The sequence below is a fragment of the Diplotaxodon limnothrissa genome, linkage group LG14, assembly GCF_057381915.1.
Source record: "Diplotaxodon limnothrissa isolate DT_005_m linkage group LG14, D_limnothrissa_male_GT1.1, whole genome shotgun sequence".
In the NCBI taxonomy this organism is placed as follows: Eukaryota; Metazoa; Chordata; class Actinopteri; order Cichliformes; family Cichlidae; genus Diplotaxodon; species Diplotaxodon limnothrissa.
The window spans coordinates 29,621,139-29,640,240 of record NC_140609.1 but is presented as its reverse complement, the minus strand read 5'-3'; the positions used below and the strand labels follow the sequence as shown (position 1 = coordinate 29,640,240).

At 40.7% G+C, this 19,102-nt stretch overlaps 1 protein-coding gene across 5 annotated transcripts; it reads right to left on the bottom strand.

Moving 5' to 3' along the window:
* Positions 1–1,398: 1,398 nt before the first annotated feature.
* hic1 (hypermethylated in cancer 1) lies at positions 1,399–17,911 on the bottom strand. 5 transcript variants are annotated; one of them, XM_085370734.1, is made up of 2 exons: positions 17,854–17,911; positions 1,399–10,458 (listed from the first exon to the last, which is right to left on the bottom strand). In XM_085370734.1, exons 1-2 carry the CDS (start codon positions 17,909–17,911, stop codon positions 8,240–8,242), a joined length of 2,277 nt encoding a protein of 758 aa, XP_085226860.1. In that variant the 3' UTR covers positions 1,399–8,239. The 5 variants fall into 5 exon arrangements, with proteins under 5 accessions (XP_085226860.1, XP_085226864.1, XP_085226863.1 ...); XM_085370738.1 differs by lacking the exon at positions 17,854–17,911 and adding an exon at positions 16,580–16,750 and having other exon boundaries at positions 1,399–10,474; XM_085370737.1 differs by lacking the exon at positions 17,854–17,911 and adding an exon at positions 16,580–16,641.
* Positions 17,912–19,102: the final 1,191 nt, after the last annotated feature.

The window sequence follows — 19,102 nt, the reverse complement described above, 5'->3', positions numbered from 1 at the left end:
GTTATAGAATTATTCTGCATAAAGGTATAACCTGCTATGCATACATTTTTGGCCACAGATAGGTTTTTGAAAAGTCCTAATTTATCACACAGGTTGAACTTCCTGGAAAATATTTCCTGTCTTACTAGTATCTAAGGCAACAAGCCATCACACCGTGTAGTTTTTTGTTTTGTTTTTTTGTATGCAGGGTTGTTCTATTTACACAATTACACTCGAATAAAGCGGTTTAGATAATCTGGTTAAACTGCCGGCAGTCTTTATGACCTGTCTTCTGTTCTGAAAGTTTGTGCCTCATACGACCTACATGTAACAGGGCCATTTGATGACACATCTAAATAATTCACTGAGGAGTTTCAATGCATATTAACAGCTAATAATTGGGAAATGTCTGGGGAGGGGGAAGCTGTTAAGTTAGACATTCTGTTAATATTTTTGCTAAACATGCATACAATGACCGTAACTGATTAAACAGTACGTGGATTGTAATGTGAGGGGATTACCATGAGAGAAAAATGTTCCTGTTCCACGTTTGTGTAGCAGAATTGTGCGAGACTTGTGATAAATGTCATGCTGTTCCTTTTGTTTTCACCCACTGTTCAAGCAGCATAGAGCGGATGATGTCTGTCATTACACCTGGTGAATATGATCTCTCAGGAAGCACCTCCAGCTCATGAATGTTGATTTAATGCACCTGAGAGAAGAAATGCTAATTTGTTTAATGTCAAGAAGTAATTTGTGGCAAGTTGCTTGAATTATATAAAACATCTGGAAGGCACTATGATTTCTTATGTGCTGGTGATAATAAGGTGATTTTCACACAGTGGAAAAGGATGTGTGTGTGTGTGTGTGCGTGTGTGTGTGTGTGTGTGTGTGTGTGTGTGTGTGTGTGTGTGTGTGTGTGTGTGTGTGTGTGTGCCTGCCTGGCTGGCTTTGCTCCTGCTGACAGAGTAATGGATCTGTTCATTGTTGCATGTGGACTGTGTGTGATGTATGAGATTCATTTGAAATTCTCTGTCTTAAATGAGGCACTCACATGTCTCCATGTGGGAGAATACAGACCTGAAGGCCAGCGTGTTGTAGGAAAATGAACAGAAGTCGTTCGTTTTTGCGGTCATCATTGCTGTGAAATGGTCTCCGCTGTGGTCTTATGTCCCATTCTTTCTTTTAATGTAAAACTCATTTCATGCAAAATAAATTTTCCAAAAACACAAATCATTGCAGTGGTCTACAACAAGTTTTGTTATGAGAGATTTTGCACTGCAGTAATCAAGGGTAATTAAATTAATAAAAATATAAATGTGATCATTTACTGGACTATTTGATTTGGATGTGCAAATTAATTAAATAACTTGACAAACGTCCGTGTAAATCCGTTATGCAATTCATTTTATTGCCAAGTTGATTTCGAGTATAGTAACAAACAAACAAGAAAAGACATTTTTCACATTGGCTTTTAAAAAAAATAAAAGCCTTATCAACATTTTATCGAGACACCATAATCAAATAAAATGATAAAAACCCACAATAAGAATTTACACAAAAGAAATTACCTATAAAACTTTTGACATGCAATAAATACATTCATTTCACTAAAGCAAAGTAAGATCAATATAGACACTGAAATACGCAGAATGCACAAAGAGAAAATACTGTTTTGGTTTAAGTGTATTGCTTTTACTTGTCATTTTGGTATAAAAGGTAAAACCATGTAACAAAAACACCGGACGCTGCTGATGCTTCTGGCACGCCTGGTTCATGCCTGCTGAAATATGATCCTGTCGTCTACTAAAAAAAAAAAAAAAAAAAAAATCTAATTTCCATTGTAAATTTGTGATGCATGTATTCTGCCATGCATTTTTCCATTTATTCACAGCTACAATTGTCTACGTGGCAGCCTGTGTTCCTGCATAACATATTTGTCCCTGAACCACAGTCGGGCACAACCACCTCAAAATGTCAAAGTGGTCTTCATTAGATCATAATCCATCATTTCTACACTTCTCCTTACCGATTTTCCAAAACCAAAATAGATGCTTGTGCCTTTGTGTACGTAAGTATGTGTGAGGACCCTGAGGCTCTGTAACATTTTGGCACAGGTTTCAGCGTGTGACGGGTGAAAGCCGTCAGTGGAATCGCCTTTCTTTAAAAATGGGTTTTTCTACAAGAAGCGACACTCCAAACGGAGCAGAGCAAGCTAATTAAATCTGACCTAATCTGGAGCAGCAGTCTGCCATCCAGCTGTGTGTTTATGTGTGCGTGAGCAGGAGTGTGTTAGAGAGATATACAATCGAATATTCTCCCCCGGCTGACTTTCACTGCACCAAATTCCTGCTTGTTTTGTCCTAGCTCTCTGTTTGTCTTCAGATTTAAACTTCTGGAGCAGAAGTTGTGCACTGTAAACTAAGCAATTAAAGCCAAGGTCCACTCAGTGGACTTTGTATGTGTTCAAGGTAGAGAGAGAAAAAGAGATCCAAACAAAACAGATGCAGGAGGATATGGACAGACAGAAGCCCCTTCACTATTTCGCTACAAAGAGCCTACTGTAGGTCATGTGCTGATTTGGTGATAATTGCTAGGCCTGGAAAGAGGGTGTCATTTCCAATGTCACACTGACATGAACGTTAAAATTAAAAACCTGAAATTGACCTGCAGTGATAAAAAAAAAAAAAAAGAAAAATAAACATGTCCTCATAAGATTAAATTGGAAGCGGGTGGAAAAAGAGTGGTGAGCAGACACACACAACGCTGCCAGCTTTCCTTTGTTATTTACTGAAGGTTAAGACTATCAAGCACAAGCTATTTTTCTCTCTGTTTCTGCTTCTTTTCCTCTCAACCCTCTCTCTGTTTGTTCTCTCCATCTCAGCGCATGACTTGGCTGGTGCAGCTGAGGCCCGACTCAATTGTGCAATTTCATACATGTTTACTTTACTGGCATCTTTCTGAGCATATTTTCCCTGAACATTTCCTCTCACATTATTCTGCATTTCCTCTACAACAATAAGATGTCTTTAATCTCTCCTTTGTAAGCCATTCCTTGGCTTGAAGATCACAATACAATAATATTGTCAAATACAGGGTTTTTTTGGGTCCGTCATTTGTTGTATTTTAACACATGCCACAAAGTTCATTTTGGAAATTGATCAGGGCTTAAAGAAAAAGAAAGTAGCTCTTCACATAAACATTTAGACAACTGTCTTCTTCAGCATGAAAAACAGCTGGAAGTAAGTGGATCATGGGAGAGGAGGGGAGGCAGCGGGTGCTGTGGGTCAGCGGTTTGTGTTAAGTGTAAGAAGAGAGAAGGCACAGAGAGAGGTGAAGAGGGAAGCTGTGCTTTGAGGGTACGAGGGCGGTGAACGAGTGTGGCCGAGCTCTGCACTGGAGGGAGGAAGAAAAGGAAGCAAAGTGCCAGAGGAAAGGCAATTGTGGGACTTCTAGGGGATCATAAGAGCAATAAAAAATCACAATACAATGATTTTTCCAGAAAAGTGCAGTTCAGAGAAATAAATCAAAAGCAGCTGCTTGTAATAAAGAGCCTCGAAAGTGTCAGGTATCTCCCTTGTACTTCACCCTGCTACACTGTGGGAAAGGCATTCAGACATGTAGATGGGCAGGTGCATTAAGTAGCCACATCAGAAACCTCCCCATGCTACAGTCGTACAATTTATTGCAGGATAACTTCATACTTTTTATACCGAAGGCACGTTTGAACTGACTGACTTCAGAGTCAGTTTTCCCATTTAAAGGACAAGCTTAGGCTTGAATATCAATATCTGACTCTAGCTTATATTTAAACATAAGTGCTCATAAATAGAAAAATATGTACTGTACACAGGACAATAGTAACTTGTGCTCACGTTCTCACGATTACCCACACTGATAATGACTTTCCTAACAAGGTAAAGATGGTTACAAGCTAAGCTCACCGATGCAAACCTCAACGTTTGTTGCTGAGTTTAGTTTTGTGCATCTGCGATGTCTATCGAAAGCTTCAGTCTTTTGTGGCACACCTTGCAAAATATAATAAATGTCAAACAGTGGTATGATTTCAGACTGTGATGCCGACAGGCGGCACAGAGGTGACCTTGGCCTCCTGCGACTGGAAGAAAGCTTAAAGGCATGCTTTGCATTTTTTAACGTTAAAGCCAAATCCTTTTTTGGTCCACGAGATGCTACTGCAGATCATCCAGAACCCTTTTAACTTCTATAATGTTAGTGTTACAAAAAGTTACAGGACTGGGATGGTTGCCATAAAAAAAGAAAGAAATTAAAAAAGGGGAAATGACATGACAAGTAAAGTACAAAAACAACCCACACCTAATTTTTTGTGGCTTTTGTTAGTGCATTCATTTATATTTGCATTCACTCATTTGATTCTAAAAATTCATTTAACTAATAAACTCTTTAGATGCCTAATTATGTTACGCTCCAAACATCTTCATCAAAACCACTGTGGTGGCAATAAGAGTTTTGCTGGGCTTACTTGTCATATAAATAACATTAACAAAGGCAAAGGGCATAAACCCCATGGGGTGGGTGGCTACATCAGTAAATTGAAACAAGGCTCTTCTAATTAGACTAAGTGAAACAACCACAGAGCAAAGGAAACACTGCCAAGTTTTTCAATTAGGCTCTACAATACACTCACTGGGGTCTTCCTATTATTTAGTCTTGCCTCAAATTTAAATAAAATGTTCAAAATATGGATATATAGCAAATAGAGGGGAAATTTATTTTAAAAAACCACGAGGATGCCAAAAGTATTGAGTCTACAATATCCTCAAATTCTAACAAAGCATCTAAATGTCTCACCATGCAGCCCTTGAAAGCCTTCAATGCAACATCACTGTGATACTGAGCAGAGATTTATTCCCAAAAAGCAACAAGGGGAAGGAAAAGAGAAGATACAGACTACTTGTTTTCTGAATGGAGAGTTTCAGAAGTGTGGACAGGCTTTCATATTAGGACAATGGCTCGCATCCACCCTGCTGTGCTCTCCCTGCTCCTCTCCCTCCCCGTTCTCCGTCTTTCTATCTGCTTCTGAGTAGAAACACACGGCACATCCTGCTCAGCACAACACACCAGCCAAAAGTTCACTTCCTGCTCCTCAGCTCTTCTCCTTCACACCAACCCTATTCCCAGGACATGCATTACCAGGCCTTCATGTGCTTAAATAGCACAGGGACACACAAACAGACAAGCAACTGCTTCCCCTTTCTAAAGATGTGAAACGCTCCCCTCCAGTAACATTCGCACATAAATGAAATTAAGCAGATTTCAAACAGTGCGCTTCCTACAGAAATGCTCGGGCATTATCTTGGTCTTCCCTCTTATACAGATTTGGTGTGACAGTGGAAGCGGTATGTTATTTTAACTAGTGAAGGGGAGTGTGGAAATTCTCACGACTGCCTCTGCCTGTTTTTTAGGTTTTGAACACATACACACACGTTTGTAGATGAAGCCTCTACTGGTTTTATTTTTATTTTTTCTGCTATGTTCTTTTCCTTTTTTTCTTTTTTTGCAGAGCACCAAACAAAACAAGCTGGCTTCCTGTGTGCTTGTGTGCATGAGCGACCTCCGTCTGACTCTTGTCAAAAGTTCACTAACCTCTGAGGAAAAGGGGGCCAAACAATACGAGGCTAGCTTTCATAGTCAACCAGCAAAGCCACTGCGTGTCTGTTTAAGGAAGTACAGATGATGCATCATGTCTTTCACAGAGAGAGCAAGAGAGGGAGAGAGACACAGAGAGAGAGGGAGATATTTCACAACACAAAGCTTGTCAGCTCAACTTTACTGTAATATATTGATCTCGCTGCCTTCATACTTACTAAACTGTGGTTCAGATATCGACAAGCACTTAAGGTACAAGCATAAATGGCTTTGCCTTATGTTACAACAATGGAACTGGTCAGACATAAATGTCATTGAAGAAGACAAAATAGAAAAAATGTATACCACGTACTATAACAAAAATGTTAATACCACCTTATCTCTCCACAACAAAACTGTAACAACAAATGGATAAACAAAGAATTAACCACAGGTTTAACACAGGACAACGATCCTGTTAATAAAAAAAAAAAATACTAAGGTGAGTGTGGGTGAGTGTGTGCATGTATGTGTGTTGATACTGTTGATCTGTAGTTTACAAAAGATTAGCATCTCCACGCTGGGTTCAGTCCTGAGGTAAGCACCAATTTCACGTGCGCTGCTTTCAGTTCAAATTAAAATGAAGAAAAGTGACAAGAAACAACATGTTTGATATGATCATATGCTACAGAAAATAAGCCCTTAAATTATCGTTACATTTAAAAAGAAAAAGGAAAAGTAAGTAAGGCACACTGTATGATTTTTTTTTTTTAGCCTTTATGATTCACTACGTCTATCACAGTGTATTTATGGCTTTAATCTTCACATTCACCCTCTGAGGTTGGCATCGGCACTATAGTGGTCAAACATTTCTAATCTGAATTGAGGACTAGTAAAAGTGGACAAAGACCCAAAAAAAGAAGAAAAAAAATGCAACTTCTTTTTTTTTTGGAATAAAGATTTACAAACAAAAATGTGCCTTCAACCCACAATCTTTAAGTGCTCTTTTGTTTTCAGGCTGCTCAGCCAACACACAAATCAGTCATTCATTGTTTCCGCATTTAATACCAGCAGGGCCGAGAGGCAAGGCCAGGACACATTTGCTAGGCTGGGATCTAATGTTAATAAGTGGATCAGAGGGGTACAATGGCAGGCATGAAATGGGACATCACGCCAGCGAGCAGTGTGAATTGTCCAGGAGAAAGTGAGATTTCACAGGGATTACTGAAGCACAGCAGCTGGGAGTGCTACTCACCCGCTGGCTTCCAAGGAAGACCCACAAACCCCTTCTTATGTTCATATCACTGACAGATTAGCAGCTTGCTGTGTGTGAAGGGGGAGCGTATATGCATCCGGTGTTTGGAGTGCTTCTAAGGCAAAGGGCTGAGTAGAGCACTCACTTTGGCCTGTCAACAGTAGCGGGGCTCCCAGACAACAGACTACAGGGGAGGGAGGTCAAATGAGAGGCCGGACGGTGGAACAGAGAAGCATCCAACAAAGCCTCTGACTACTGCTGCTCCACGATTAATCATCAGACCGCAATGAATGGTTTAACTGCTGATGACAGTAAATGACAGATTTCTGTGTCATTAAGCCCATCCTTACCCCTGCCTCTATGCTCAACTGTATCCATAATTGTAATAATTGCACAATGTCAGCGGCAACACCCATGCTTCATGTACACCATAAGATGAAGCTCCACTGGCCGTGAACGGGGATTAGTGTGTCATCAGTTGGGTATGTGCAATCATGTCCCAGTTATGAGATCACAGGGCTGTGCTTGCTGCATCTCAATAACAACTGAGCGCAAAGGGGTGGTTGTCGAACTGCACAGGAAGTTTCGGCTCATAAGTGGTTGAAAGCTGGGCATAAGGTGGATTCAACTGCTGTCATATAGTACAAGCCCTTTATCCACACAAATATGCAGAGTGGTGAGTGGTGTTACTTTAAAATAAATGGTGATTGGGGAATATATTGCCCTGGTGACTATCAAAATGCTCTTATCATTCAGTCATTTCCCAAGATGGTGAGAAGCTGGAGAGCGAGATACATAAATTGTCCAGTACCCCAAAAACAGGAAATTAAAAAATGAAATAATAGAAAAAAACAGACGAAATGTACTCCCATTCCTTTAAAGTCCAGGTGAGTGGCCTTATTCATATTATAAAAGTTCTGGACAAACCCTGAAATTTGTCCTTATGTGCTTTTTCTTTCTTTCTTTTTTTTTTTTTTTACAAAGTTGAATAGTACACAGGTTTAGGGTCAGGGATAGTTTTTGTTTTCTTTGGATTCCACCATAATAAAAAATAAATAAAACAATTTTCATTTTGGTTTTCAATTTTTCACTTTGGCTCAATGGCTGTAATCATAGGAAAAAAAGTTTCTTTGCATACACTGTACATAAATACTGTACTTTTTTTTTAAAGTGAGTGTCCCTTGGTCACGTAATAGCACAAAGCTCCTTTATGAAGGAGGTCTTTAGGATACATTAGATGCATAGAAAGGCACTTACAGTCTACACATTTTGGTGTGCATTAGCAGACCAATTGTTTATGGCCTGAGTCTGAGGTGCAGAGATATTGAGTTGAGGTGAATGGAATAAGGATACTGCAAATTGTGTGTGCACACAGACTTATCGGTGATATCACATGTCTTAACTTGGTGAGTAGCGGTCGATGGTTCGGGCGTCAGAGAGGGCCTGTGGGGGCAGTGATTGGCCCAGGATGTCCATCTTGTCGTGGGTGAGGCCCAGGTGTTCAGAGGCCAGTTTGGAGAGTGGATACAGGCTCTCCATGACCTTTGCATCAGCCACCAGTTGCTGCTGCGCTTGGATGAGAAGCTCACTAGCCTTCTCTTGTTTGAGTCCAAGATGCTCTGCTGTGTATTTACTCAGAGGATAAATGCCCTCTGCAAAGTCCAGCTTCAGTTTCCCATCTGTGGTCAGGCTCCCTGCAGTCCCTCCACTGCTGTGCATCTTCATGTGGCTGATGAGATTGCGCTGCTGAGCGAACTTTCCCCCACACACCTGACATTCATAGGGCTTCTCACCAGAGTGAATGCGCATGTGCTCAGTGAGGCGGTACTGCCGGGTGAAGCGCATGCCACAGGAGTCACAGGCAAAAGGTTTGAGGCCGAGGTGGCTACGCATGTGGCGGGTCATGGTACCGCGCTGTGTAAATTTCTTGCCACAAATACTGCAGGGGTAAGGCCGTGTCAGCCAGTGGGTCTTCTCATGTTGGCGCAAAGTGGCTGGATCTTTGTAAGACTTGTCACAGGTGGAACAGCGGTAGGGTCGAATCATCTCCCCGATGCTCGCTGGATTCAGCTGGCTCGACTTGGTCTCCAGGTGTGACAAACTGTTCAGAGTGTTGCTGCTGTTGAGGCTTCCATAACCGTTTGTGTTACTGCTCATGTTTTTGCTGCTGCTGTTATTGCCGTTTCCTATGTCCCCGCCTGAGTTGCCGTACAGCTCCTCTTCCGTGTGTGTCTCCACATGTGCATTGAGCTGCTCTGAGCTTGGGAAGCCTTTGTCACAGGGAATGCACACATACAGATTGTCCCCGAAGCTCTCCGGCTCGTACGGCATGTGGAACCTCCCCATTGGTCCAGTCGGGGATGGGCGACCCTCACTGCTGCCTGTCTCTTCTGTGCCTGACCCGCTCTTGTCATCTGCTCCTTCACTCTCCTCCCCAGTCTTGTGATGGTTATGATGCTGATCTCCATTTTCACCCCCTTCCTCTTCATCTTCATCCTCATCTTCATCTTCAGCTGTGTATGACAGCGGTTCGTGTTTTACCCAGCGGTAGATGTTGCCCATTTCTCTGCCTGCCTCTCCGCCTTCCGTGGGGGTGTCCGGACTTGGGGGGCATGGGTAGCGGTCTGTCCCCTGGGAACCTGAGCGATGCAGGTGGGGAAGGTGCGGGGCTATCGGTTGGTTGAGAGGTGGAAAAGGTGGCGGAGTGAGGGAGCCTCCCTGGTCAGTTGATTCCATTTTTTCTGAGGGGAAAGCTCTGCCATTCATCCCATGGATAGGACTTGTGCGGTCACTCAGAGTCCCATCTCGCTCCTCGTCATTATGAGTGTTCCCCAGATGGGTCTGAGAAGGTGTGAGCTGAGACTGAGAGGTGGGGCTTTTCTTAGAGAGATCAAGGCCGAAGCTGGGTGAGCAGTTCCTGTCGGATAGGGCTGCACGCCCAAGCTGAGAAGGCAGAGGTGACTGCAGAGAGGGGAACACCTGAGAGCCCTGGGTGGAGGTGGGAGCATACAACTCTCCTGTATGAACAGCTAGTCGATGTGGAACAAGCTCCTCTGGTGGTAGTGCCCGGGGTCCGTGGCTGTTCAAAATTCCGCCTGGAGGACAGGATTGAATGACAGGAGTAGAAACCCTATACCTGCCACCACTCCCTAAACCCATGCTATTTGGCCCCATCTTTGAGTAGGGTAGAAATGCTGGACTTGGGCGGGGAGGGTACTTGCCATTTCTTCTTAGCTTCTTTTTGCACAAAGCCACTAAGTCAAGCAGTTGAAGGTAGCTGGCTGCTGCCAAGACAGCCCCTAGATTTGGTTCATTTGGAGAAGTGGGGTCTCCATCACTAAGGCGGCCTGTGTAGATGTAGTCCAGAATTACCCTGAAGACCCCTGGACTCACCATCTCGTGATCGAGGTTGATGAGATTGTCATGGACCACCAAAGACTTCAAGTAGAGGCTGCTGGCAGCCAGAATGTTCTTGTGAGCTCTGAAGAGGGCGTTCTGCACCACGATGATAACATCACACAGGAAGCCCTTGGTGCGTTGGCTGTTGAGTTGCAGGAGGAGATCCCTAGCATGACTTGGAACTTCCATGGCATCCAGCATTGTTTTCAGTCCACCACCTGCAACAACAGATATCTGTAAAACGTCATGCAGCAGTCATCATTTCAAGTCACAATAAGCCAATTAATGTGCAATTTTCTGCACCACTAAAAGTATTATTGATGCATTTCATAATCACAATCTATCAAAAGTTACAATAAACACATTACATTAAATCAGAGTATATTTTCAGAAGTTTGAGTGCCAAAAGCTTTAACAGCAAACGGGCTAGTAATGTAAACCATTAAAAAAAAGACCTCGCATATGGATGCACTTATTAAGATGAATTAACCGCTGTCAGATTTTCTTTTAAAACATAAACAATACTTAAATACGTCTTAATGGAAGCTCACAGTTACGCTTTTATGATTCGCTTATTATTTGCGTAACAGCTATTTAAGCAGATTGACCAGCTTTGACAGTAAAGTGCAAAACTTATGTGTGGAAAGTGCACGGAAAGGCCACTCGGTAGAAGTGAACTTTTGCAAAAGGTGAGCAGTTGCAGTGGTTTTCTCATTATAAGAAATTCAAGTCTTTGCATTCACTTCCTCTGCAGCAAGCAAAAAAAGAGAAAGAGCTCAAGAGAGAGAGCCACAAATATATATTTTGTAATTGCTGGCTTCCTGATAAAGTGTTCCAGAAGTGCTGCACACAGTTTTAAACAAAGCTTAGGGACAAATGTTTTGCTAATATGACGAAGAGCAGGTATAAACCTGTGGGGGAAGGACACATCCAAAAAAAGATCGAGATTTCAGCTCCCCTTCTTGCCCAGTCATATAAGGAACACTGAGCGCACGGGATGTAAATCAACATTAGGTGTTTCAATACGCTACGTTGAGGTAGGTTTCAAAGATCCAGTGTGCGCCTACACACACGCGCACAAACATGCACATGTACACGCTCAAATCCCGACAGTAATTGTTCCACCAATCTTAAAACAAACTATATTGGCTGCACGAATGAAATCCCACGTATTGTTCAATCAGTGGCATCTGAGCCTAGTTTACTTACAAGATTAAACGTCTCAAACTGTCCCTAAAGGCTCAGTCTCACTGATGGGAAACAAGCAGCTAAATAAATATCGTGTCATCCATCTGATCGCTGTCTTCCTGACACCAGCTCATTCACTTCTTGTTTATTTCATTAAGTGTACACACTCAGCATAAGAAGGGAGAAGTATGAGTTTTAAAAAAAAAACCTGACAAATGAGTTACTGAGGAATTATGACAATTCCCGAGCAAAATGTGTCAATTTTTTCCTCCAAAAATCTTCCACAGCTAAGACTGAGCATTTTTAAAATGTTGATTGTTCAGCATTAGAGCTGCGAAATCAGACAGAAATGTCATCACTCACAAAATGGAAAATGACAAGTCACAGTCAAGTCCAGCAAGTGATCATCTGATAAGCATCATGCGATAAATATCAAAGGAAATTTCTGTTTTTAACAACAAATGCCATTTTAAAAAAATAATTCATTTTGAATTTTTTTAAAAGGTCATGTCGTCATTTCCACACGTACAGCTGAACTATTGTATGATCGGAAGTATATCTTTTAAAAAGACAGTTCTAGTAAGGGTAGTACGTGGGCTCACACTCCATCCTGTTTCCAGCTGACATGTGAAGTGCATCCACCGCCGGCTTCTCTTCTTTTCGGCTTTCAGCGGACATTAATTTACTAGAAATTTTCATGACATCAAACGAGTTTAAGATCTAAGTAAATATGAAGAATTGACCGAGTAATTTCCATAACTTGCTGAGCTGTTGCAGTCTTCATCGCACTGAGCTGATTACTTGTTACTCTGAACCGTATGTTAACAGACTGTGTACATTCTCTCCTGTATGTGGTTTGTAGTGCACATTTAAGCATTAGAATTTCATCAGAAAGCCTGGCAGAAAACTAAGCCTTCTTTATATCCTGACTTCTGATTAAATACTTCTTCACAGTACATAAAAATCTTTTTCTTAATTGACATATTACAACATCTATGTGCACCTGCAATGTCCTGTGGATACAGCCTAACAATTTTTTTTAGTAATGTTTTGTGATAACAACAGGCACAGTGTTTGTGAGTTTACTATCAAGACAACAAAGACCTCTATGCTTTTGCTCTTTGAGTTGTTTGACAGGCTACAACTTGCCCTTTAAATAAACTCTCGACTTACTATAGCCCCTGACAAAAAGTGAAACATTACAGTAAAAGATGTAATACAAAACGCTTGATCTTGAGGCCATGTGTAAGCTGGCTGCATCCTGTTAGGAAGCTATCGATGATTGCAATATTTAGTCAGAGAACACATCTTAAAGAGAACCTGCTACATGCCATGAACTTGAAAACACATTTTAAGCCTATAATAAGCCACAAAAACTGCTTGTTTTGTTATGTTAAACATGCGCTGTAATGTTATTCTTCAAGACTGCACATACAGTGCAGTTTCCTGAGGGAAGCTTACAGCTCCCTCGTAGATTGATAGCTTTCTTCTAAAAGACCCCTGAACAGGCTAGAAAATCTCTTATGATTGTTATGTAGTTTATGGCAATGACATTCACCTTTTTGCATTAGATTAATAGTCATTGTTTCTAAGTTTTGTCTGTTTTGTCACTTTTGTGGTTTGGGGTGAAGCAAGACTAAACTTCCTACCTCTGCATACAGCCTCAGTCATATAAACACGCCACACATCTGCTTAAAACGTTGTGCTGATGTTTTATTTTCCTTCTTTTCAATTTGGGACCCATATTCCTATAGCCTTGTTTATTTTAGAATAAATACAAAGTCAGTGTAAATTTTTCGCAAAGACTTTTACCGTACTTTTTTACAACTTCAGCCCACCTAATTTATTTTGTCATTTTTGTGACTCAATGGAGGCTAACTGTTTTAGAGTTTGAAGTTTGGAAAAAAAATGAATAGACTGGGTGTTTGCAGTGATGATTAGTGATTATATTTGACAGTTTGGGTTTTTTTTCGTCACATCAGTAAACAGGATGGGCAGTTAATCATTTTCCTGTTTGATTTCTATATTTCTATAATCCTAAAAATCATCACAAATTTAGAAATAGACTACTGATAAAGACATGAGGGTGACATCTTCTTCATGTAGATTGTAACTGAGTTAACAATGAGATAACGAGATGGTCATATTAACCATGACATTATAATAATCCAAACTTCTATGCTAGTATTACGGAGGTAACCTGTTTGCTTGTTTTTTAAATGATATACTAAAGTTTTCAAAGCAAGTCGTTCCTTTTTTTAATTTCCTTTTTTCCCCTAAGCAATTATCAAAGACAATATGTATGATAATAATTTCTGCAGCTTGCTTGGATGCAGTTATTATTATTGTTTTCCTGTGCGATTATTAAGGAGTAAATTCTTAACTTCGGTGTTGGCTTTGATTTCACTGTTAAAATATACATGTACATACACATCGGAATACTACATGTCGCAAAACAAAAAGTCGTGTCCCGCCTTCGTGAGTCGCCGAGAGGACCCGACCTCTCGGTTTCTAACGTTTTAATTTGCCCTTCACACACTGAGCAGTAAACCGAGTCACGAGTGAATGCATCTCCTCTGCGCTGCAGCGCCTCATCTACCCTCTGCTTCTCCTTATCTCCGCCAAAGAAGAAGAAGAAGAAAAAGAAATGAAATCATCTCCAGAAACAGGCCGATTTCACCTCATTGCGCTACGAGGTGTATCACACAGCTGTTTCTTATAGCAACTCTTTTTTCCCTTTTCAGACCTGTCAGCAGCATTGAGAGAGCATCTCTTTCCGGGCAGCTGTGTAAAGTCTCCACTTGTACAAAGGAAACCAGAAATTTATACACTGCAAATCACCCCCCACAAAAAAAAAAAAAAATTCATATAACGCTCTCCTGCGCTTGTGTCCTCACCTAAGCTCCGCACTGCTGTTGTTACACATAAAGACAGATCCCCAGTGAGGACTTTGCTTAAGGATTTTGTTGCAGCATCCCTGACAAATTTATAAGACATTTATTTTACTAAATACAGCTTTTTAAAAATGTATTTATATTTTTAATTCTGAGTTTTTAACGTTTTTAAAGTTTTTTTCAAATACACTATCAGTCAATATAAAACACGTTAAAATCTCATTTTACAGAGGGATTTTTTTTCTTGTTTTGTACTCGAAGCATGTCAGATTATTTTTATTTGAAAACCGCCGGTTACATCGGCGTGATCTTGAAGAAATATACAAATTACCAGCTTCCTCTTTACGTGACAATTTTTTATAACGTAAGGAACAAGGTATTAAACAATTCTATGTTTCAACCAATGCGAATTAAATGCGCTATAAAGAACATGTGCAATGTTCCGTGTCCGAATTAAAACAGGATTTAAAAAACAGAGAAAGACGCCATATGTTGTAAAACAAGTTCCACTAATATCTCATCGACTCCAGGAAGTTTCCTTCTGAAAGCACGCACAGAGTTCAGTCATTATTAATAGAAATGTCATCCTTCCCCTCTTCTTGCCTCTGTACATATCAGCTCTTACCTGCATGCCCGATGTCTTCTGCCATCCGATCTAAGTCTCCCTTAATGATCATCTCAGCAGTCTCTAGGAGTCATATCTGACGTTTCAGCTTTGAACTGCCAGCCTCCAAAAAACCATGCCAGTTTTCCGAGCTCGTCTGCCAGCTCTTTTTTTTATGATTATTAATTGATATGAATTTCTTTTCACTCCTTAGGTCCGTCCTCCCACCCACTTTCCTCCCTCTCCCTCTGTCTCTCTGTCTCTCTGTCCCTCCTCTCCCCTCTTTCTCGTCCCCTCCTATAAAAAAAAAATACGTGCTTAGTACAGCATCATTTTCCTCCCTTTTTTTCAAGTAATTTCCTTAGCTATTTTTGAGTTGGAGCAATAACGCGCACAGGGATGATAATGGACCCTCTATGCGCCCTAAGTGTTTTAGCGCCCCGTGTGATGTCAGTCTATAATAAAACTAAAAGGTAAAATCGAGGGCAGGAACTTCATGTGACCCCGACTTGAACTTCTCAACACATCGTCTTAAAGAGACAGGCAGCAATTGTATACATATGTGTGTGTTATACCTATGATCCTTAGGTAGCCCACCTTAATTTTAGACAGAAGCGTAATGACGGAAATAGCTTGGACAGCGAATCAATAACATGTCAGGAGCTTAAAGCAGTCAGACTTCTTCCATAACGACGCTGATTTTATTTTTATTTTTTTCTTCAAAACTCAGCTCAAAATTCAATCAAGTTCAATCACAAATCACTGAGGGAATAAATGTGTTGATATTGTATAATTGAAGCCGTTTCATTGAATAAATTAAAAAAACGGTTAAAATAAAAGTGTCCGTGTCCTTTTCTCCAGACTTCCCCTGACAAAAACCTGCCACAATACGAGCCTTAAAGAAAACAATTAGCCTCCGTTACAGGGAAAGTTAAAGCAGGTTAGATAAACTTTGGGCACCTTAAAATTCTCTCGCGCGCGCGCGTGCGCTCTCCCTCACCCGCTCAGGTAAAACACCTGTTGCGCAGTTAAAGCCCTCGATCATGACCCGGATTGGTGACTGAACCAAACACCAGTACGAGTTTGGGATACAAAGGGAAACTAGCAACTCGATGACACGAGGGCCTTTTCTTGGCTACTTAAAAATAATCAAGCTCTTCCTCTGATGTCATATTTTTAAGATAAGTAATGAAGTCAAAGTTGTGCGCCCTCGCAGGTAGTGCCATGATGACGGTTTTTAGATAAACAGAAATTGTATTTCCCTTTTCTGAAGAAGTCCTTTGCAGCTTCTCTATAAAGTATTTAAATTAATTACGTGAAACTTTATCTAATATCTATTACAGTTTCCTATTCTGTGCCAGCACAACGTTTTTTCACCCCGTTTCCAGTTTAGTTGAATAACTTGCATGTTGTTTGCCAAATATCAACAGAAAACCTAAGTCTGAAATATTGCATATCAAATGAGCGGTGGTGCTATAATCCAGATGTTACCGTCTCTGTCAGTACGGGTTACATCAATCTGCTCAAAAGGAAAAGACCTGGGGAAGCATACAGTAATTGGATCAACTCATCTCTGTAATTCAATAAAACTGCTCATTCTGACACGTCTGCCTGTGTGCCATCCCCGCCTTTCTACCCGTTTCTCAATCTTACCTCGGACTCATGTCTGGTGCTCTGGCCGTATGTCTTCTCCCCTTTTCGGCATTCCCTCAATAAGATCTCCGCAGTTCCCTCAGTGTCCAGCTCTCTCTCAAAAACTTCTCTTCCGCGTAAATTTGCAGCCCCCTCTCTCCCGGTCTCCCCCTCTTTCACCTTCTTCCACACACTGAATTTCTCACGTGTTAACAAGACTGTCTGACACTTCAGACTGTGTTGAGGTCCGTTCGGACCAAACCTGCCGGCTGAGACTTTACGCGCACAGCGACACCCAATGGCAGTGAGTCCCAAAGGCCTTATCGAGAGTGGGACGCGGGTTGCAGTGATGTTGGGGGGATGAAAAAGTCGGTAAGCGCTGGCCTCTAATTTGTGAACGCCATATGACAAGCGTACAGTAACTTATAAACCAGTTATATTGATAAGATAAGATCAGCCACGTCGTTCGCCAGAATGTCAACGAGAGACGGCTGCATATTAAGGGTAAGCACAGGGAGAGTGCCATAGTCATTGTTCATTTTCACGATAAAATGCGTTGTTATGTAAGAATCATTCAGAAGTACAAACACCCCCCAGCAGCTTCCAGTTAAAAATTACAACAAAAAGCTTTAGGTACTTTTACTTCTAACAACTATATTACATTGTATGATTATCTTGTTGAGTCATTAACACGTTAAAAGGTCTTTAATGATGTAATGACTCGCATTTGAGTCGATTTTAAGTGCTTTATACGCTGCATAACAGAGTATTTATATGTGTGGTGTACTAATGCTTAATTTAAGAAGCGACTGCAGTTGCCAAATGTAGCTGACTACAAGTACAGTATGTCTCTCAGGAGAAGCGTAAAGTAGCAGTAAACGTTTAAGTAAACGCTGTACCTTAGTATCTTTTCACGCAGAGTAGTTGAGCTGAGCATTAGTGAACATTAGCAGTAGACTAATAAAAAGCCTTAGACTCCCTTTGTATCAGTTGCACTCTGAGCTGTTATTACAAATCAAACAAAACATGTGCACAAAAATGCTGTGTTTTTATGGCTCCTAATTAGTTTCAGTACCTTTGAAAAAGTACATTTTGATTCTGCTTGCAAACTATAACAAGCAGGAATCATCACCTTTAACTGCATTTGGACGGATTATGTTATTCAGGCCTCAAGCCTTTCTATAACCATCCAAAAGCTTCTTGTTTTTTTAAGACCGCAGACTGAAATTGATGAAACAAATTATTTTGCCATCATATTGAGAGAGACAGCCGATGTGATTCGGTGAAACACTTACCAAACTGAGGCCGATTCATGTTTGTTTTGATCACAGCAGCAGCATCTGACAATGTCATAAAGCACACAGGGCCTCTTCCTCTTTAAATTATCCAACCTCAAGGTGCTGGTCTTTCACTGAAATGCTCTGCTTCAAAACTTAGTGCCTGGTGAAGTTGGGGAAGGTATTGTCTCTGACTTCCATGTTCCCTTGATGAACTGATGATAACCTCACAGACAGAGAGAGACAGAGTTTTCTGTAGGTGGAGATAAATATCTTCTATCAAGGATATGACATTGTTTCAATTCATAGTCCAAAATAGTTTCCACCAAAGGAAACCTTGTTGTGACGTCATTTTGTCAGGTAGGCTATATGTAGATTTAAAAAGGAGTATAGGGCTGGCAGCATTTTTACCCATTTAAATCCTAATAGTCTCAATATTTACACGATAACTGTCTCTGATTTTTATTAATTCCAATTATTTGTTGGCAGAAAGCATTTAAGATGACAGATTAGACATATGCAGGCTTTACATTTGCCTAGAAAATTTCAGTTGCTATATGATTTTTTTTATTAAGGAGTTATGACACATCTGTAAAGAACAATGAATAAAGAACAACAATCTAATTGATGCCTTCAAATGTAAACTATTTTTTAAAATGCTCTAATCACAAGGCTAGAATAGGTAAAATCTAAGAGTGAATAACAGCCGTTTAACAATCAGCAAACTGTGATGCTGCCTGTTAAGGAAAAGTCTCCGGTTTTGCAAAATTGATATAAAAAGAGACACAACCTTTTAATCTTAGCAGTATTAAGCAGCCTATCATTCACTACGTGCAATACTCAAAACTAGTCTTTTAAGGACAGGGGAGGGTGGAGGGTGGGAAGAGTAACTATAAATATGCAGTAAATATGTAAATGTAGTAGTTTCATAACCAATAAATGATACAAGAACTTGAATAGTTCCAACAATATGCATTCAATCAACTTTTGACAGGCTTTATTCAAGCCAAACTGGAAGTCTGTCTTCAAAGCCCAGGGTCTGACCAGTTTACGGATGCATCATAACCAATTAATATCATTTTTTTAATATCACATGTTTCTGAGAGCGCTATAACAACACTTAAGGAAGAGAGCATGATCTTGTTTGTTGCTTGCAAACATATTGATACGCTGTCTAATAGTGAGCACCCCAGAACAGCTTGGACAGATGAGATTAAAGGCAAATACAGTGGTTTTGATATGAACAACAGTGGCATGTGCTCAGTCT

What these genes read in the sequence shown, in the direction of transcription:
- hic1 (XM_085370734.1), bottom strand. Translation starts at nt 17,911, where the DNA reads ATGACATTGTCAGATGCTGCTGCTGTGATCAAAACAAACATGAATCGG. An exon ending in CATGAATCGGCCTCAGTTTG is followed by an intron (nt 10,459 to 17,853) that starts GTAAGTGTTTCA and finishes CTGTTGTTGCAG; the next exon opens with GTGGTGGACTGAAAACAATG.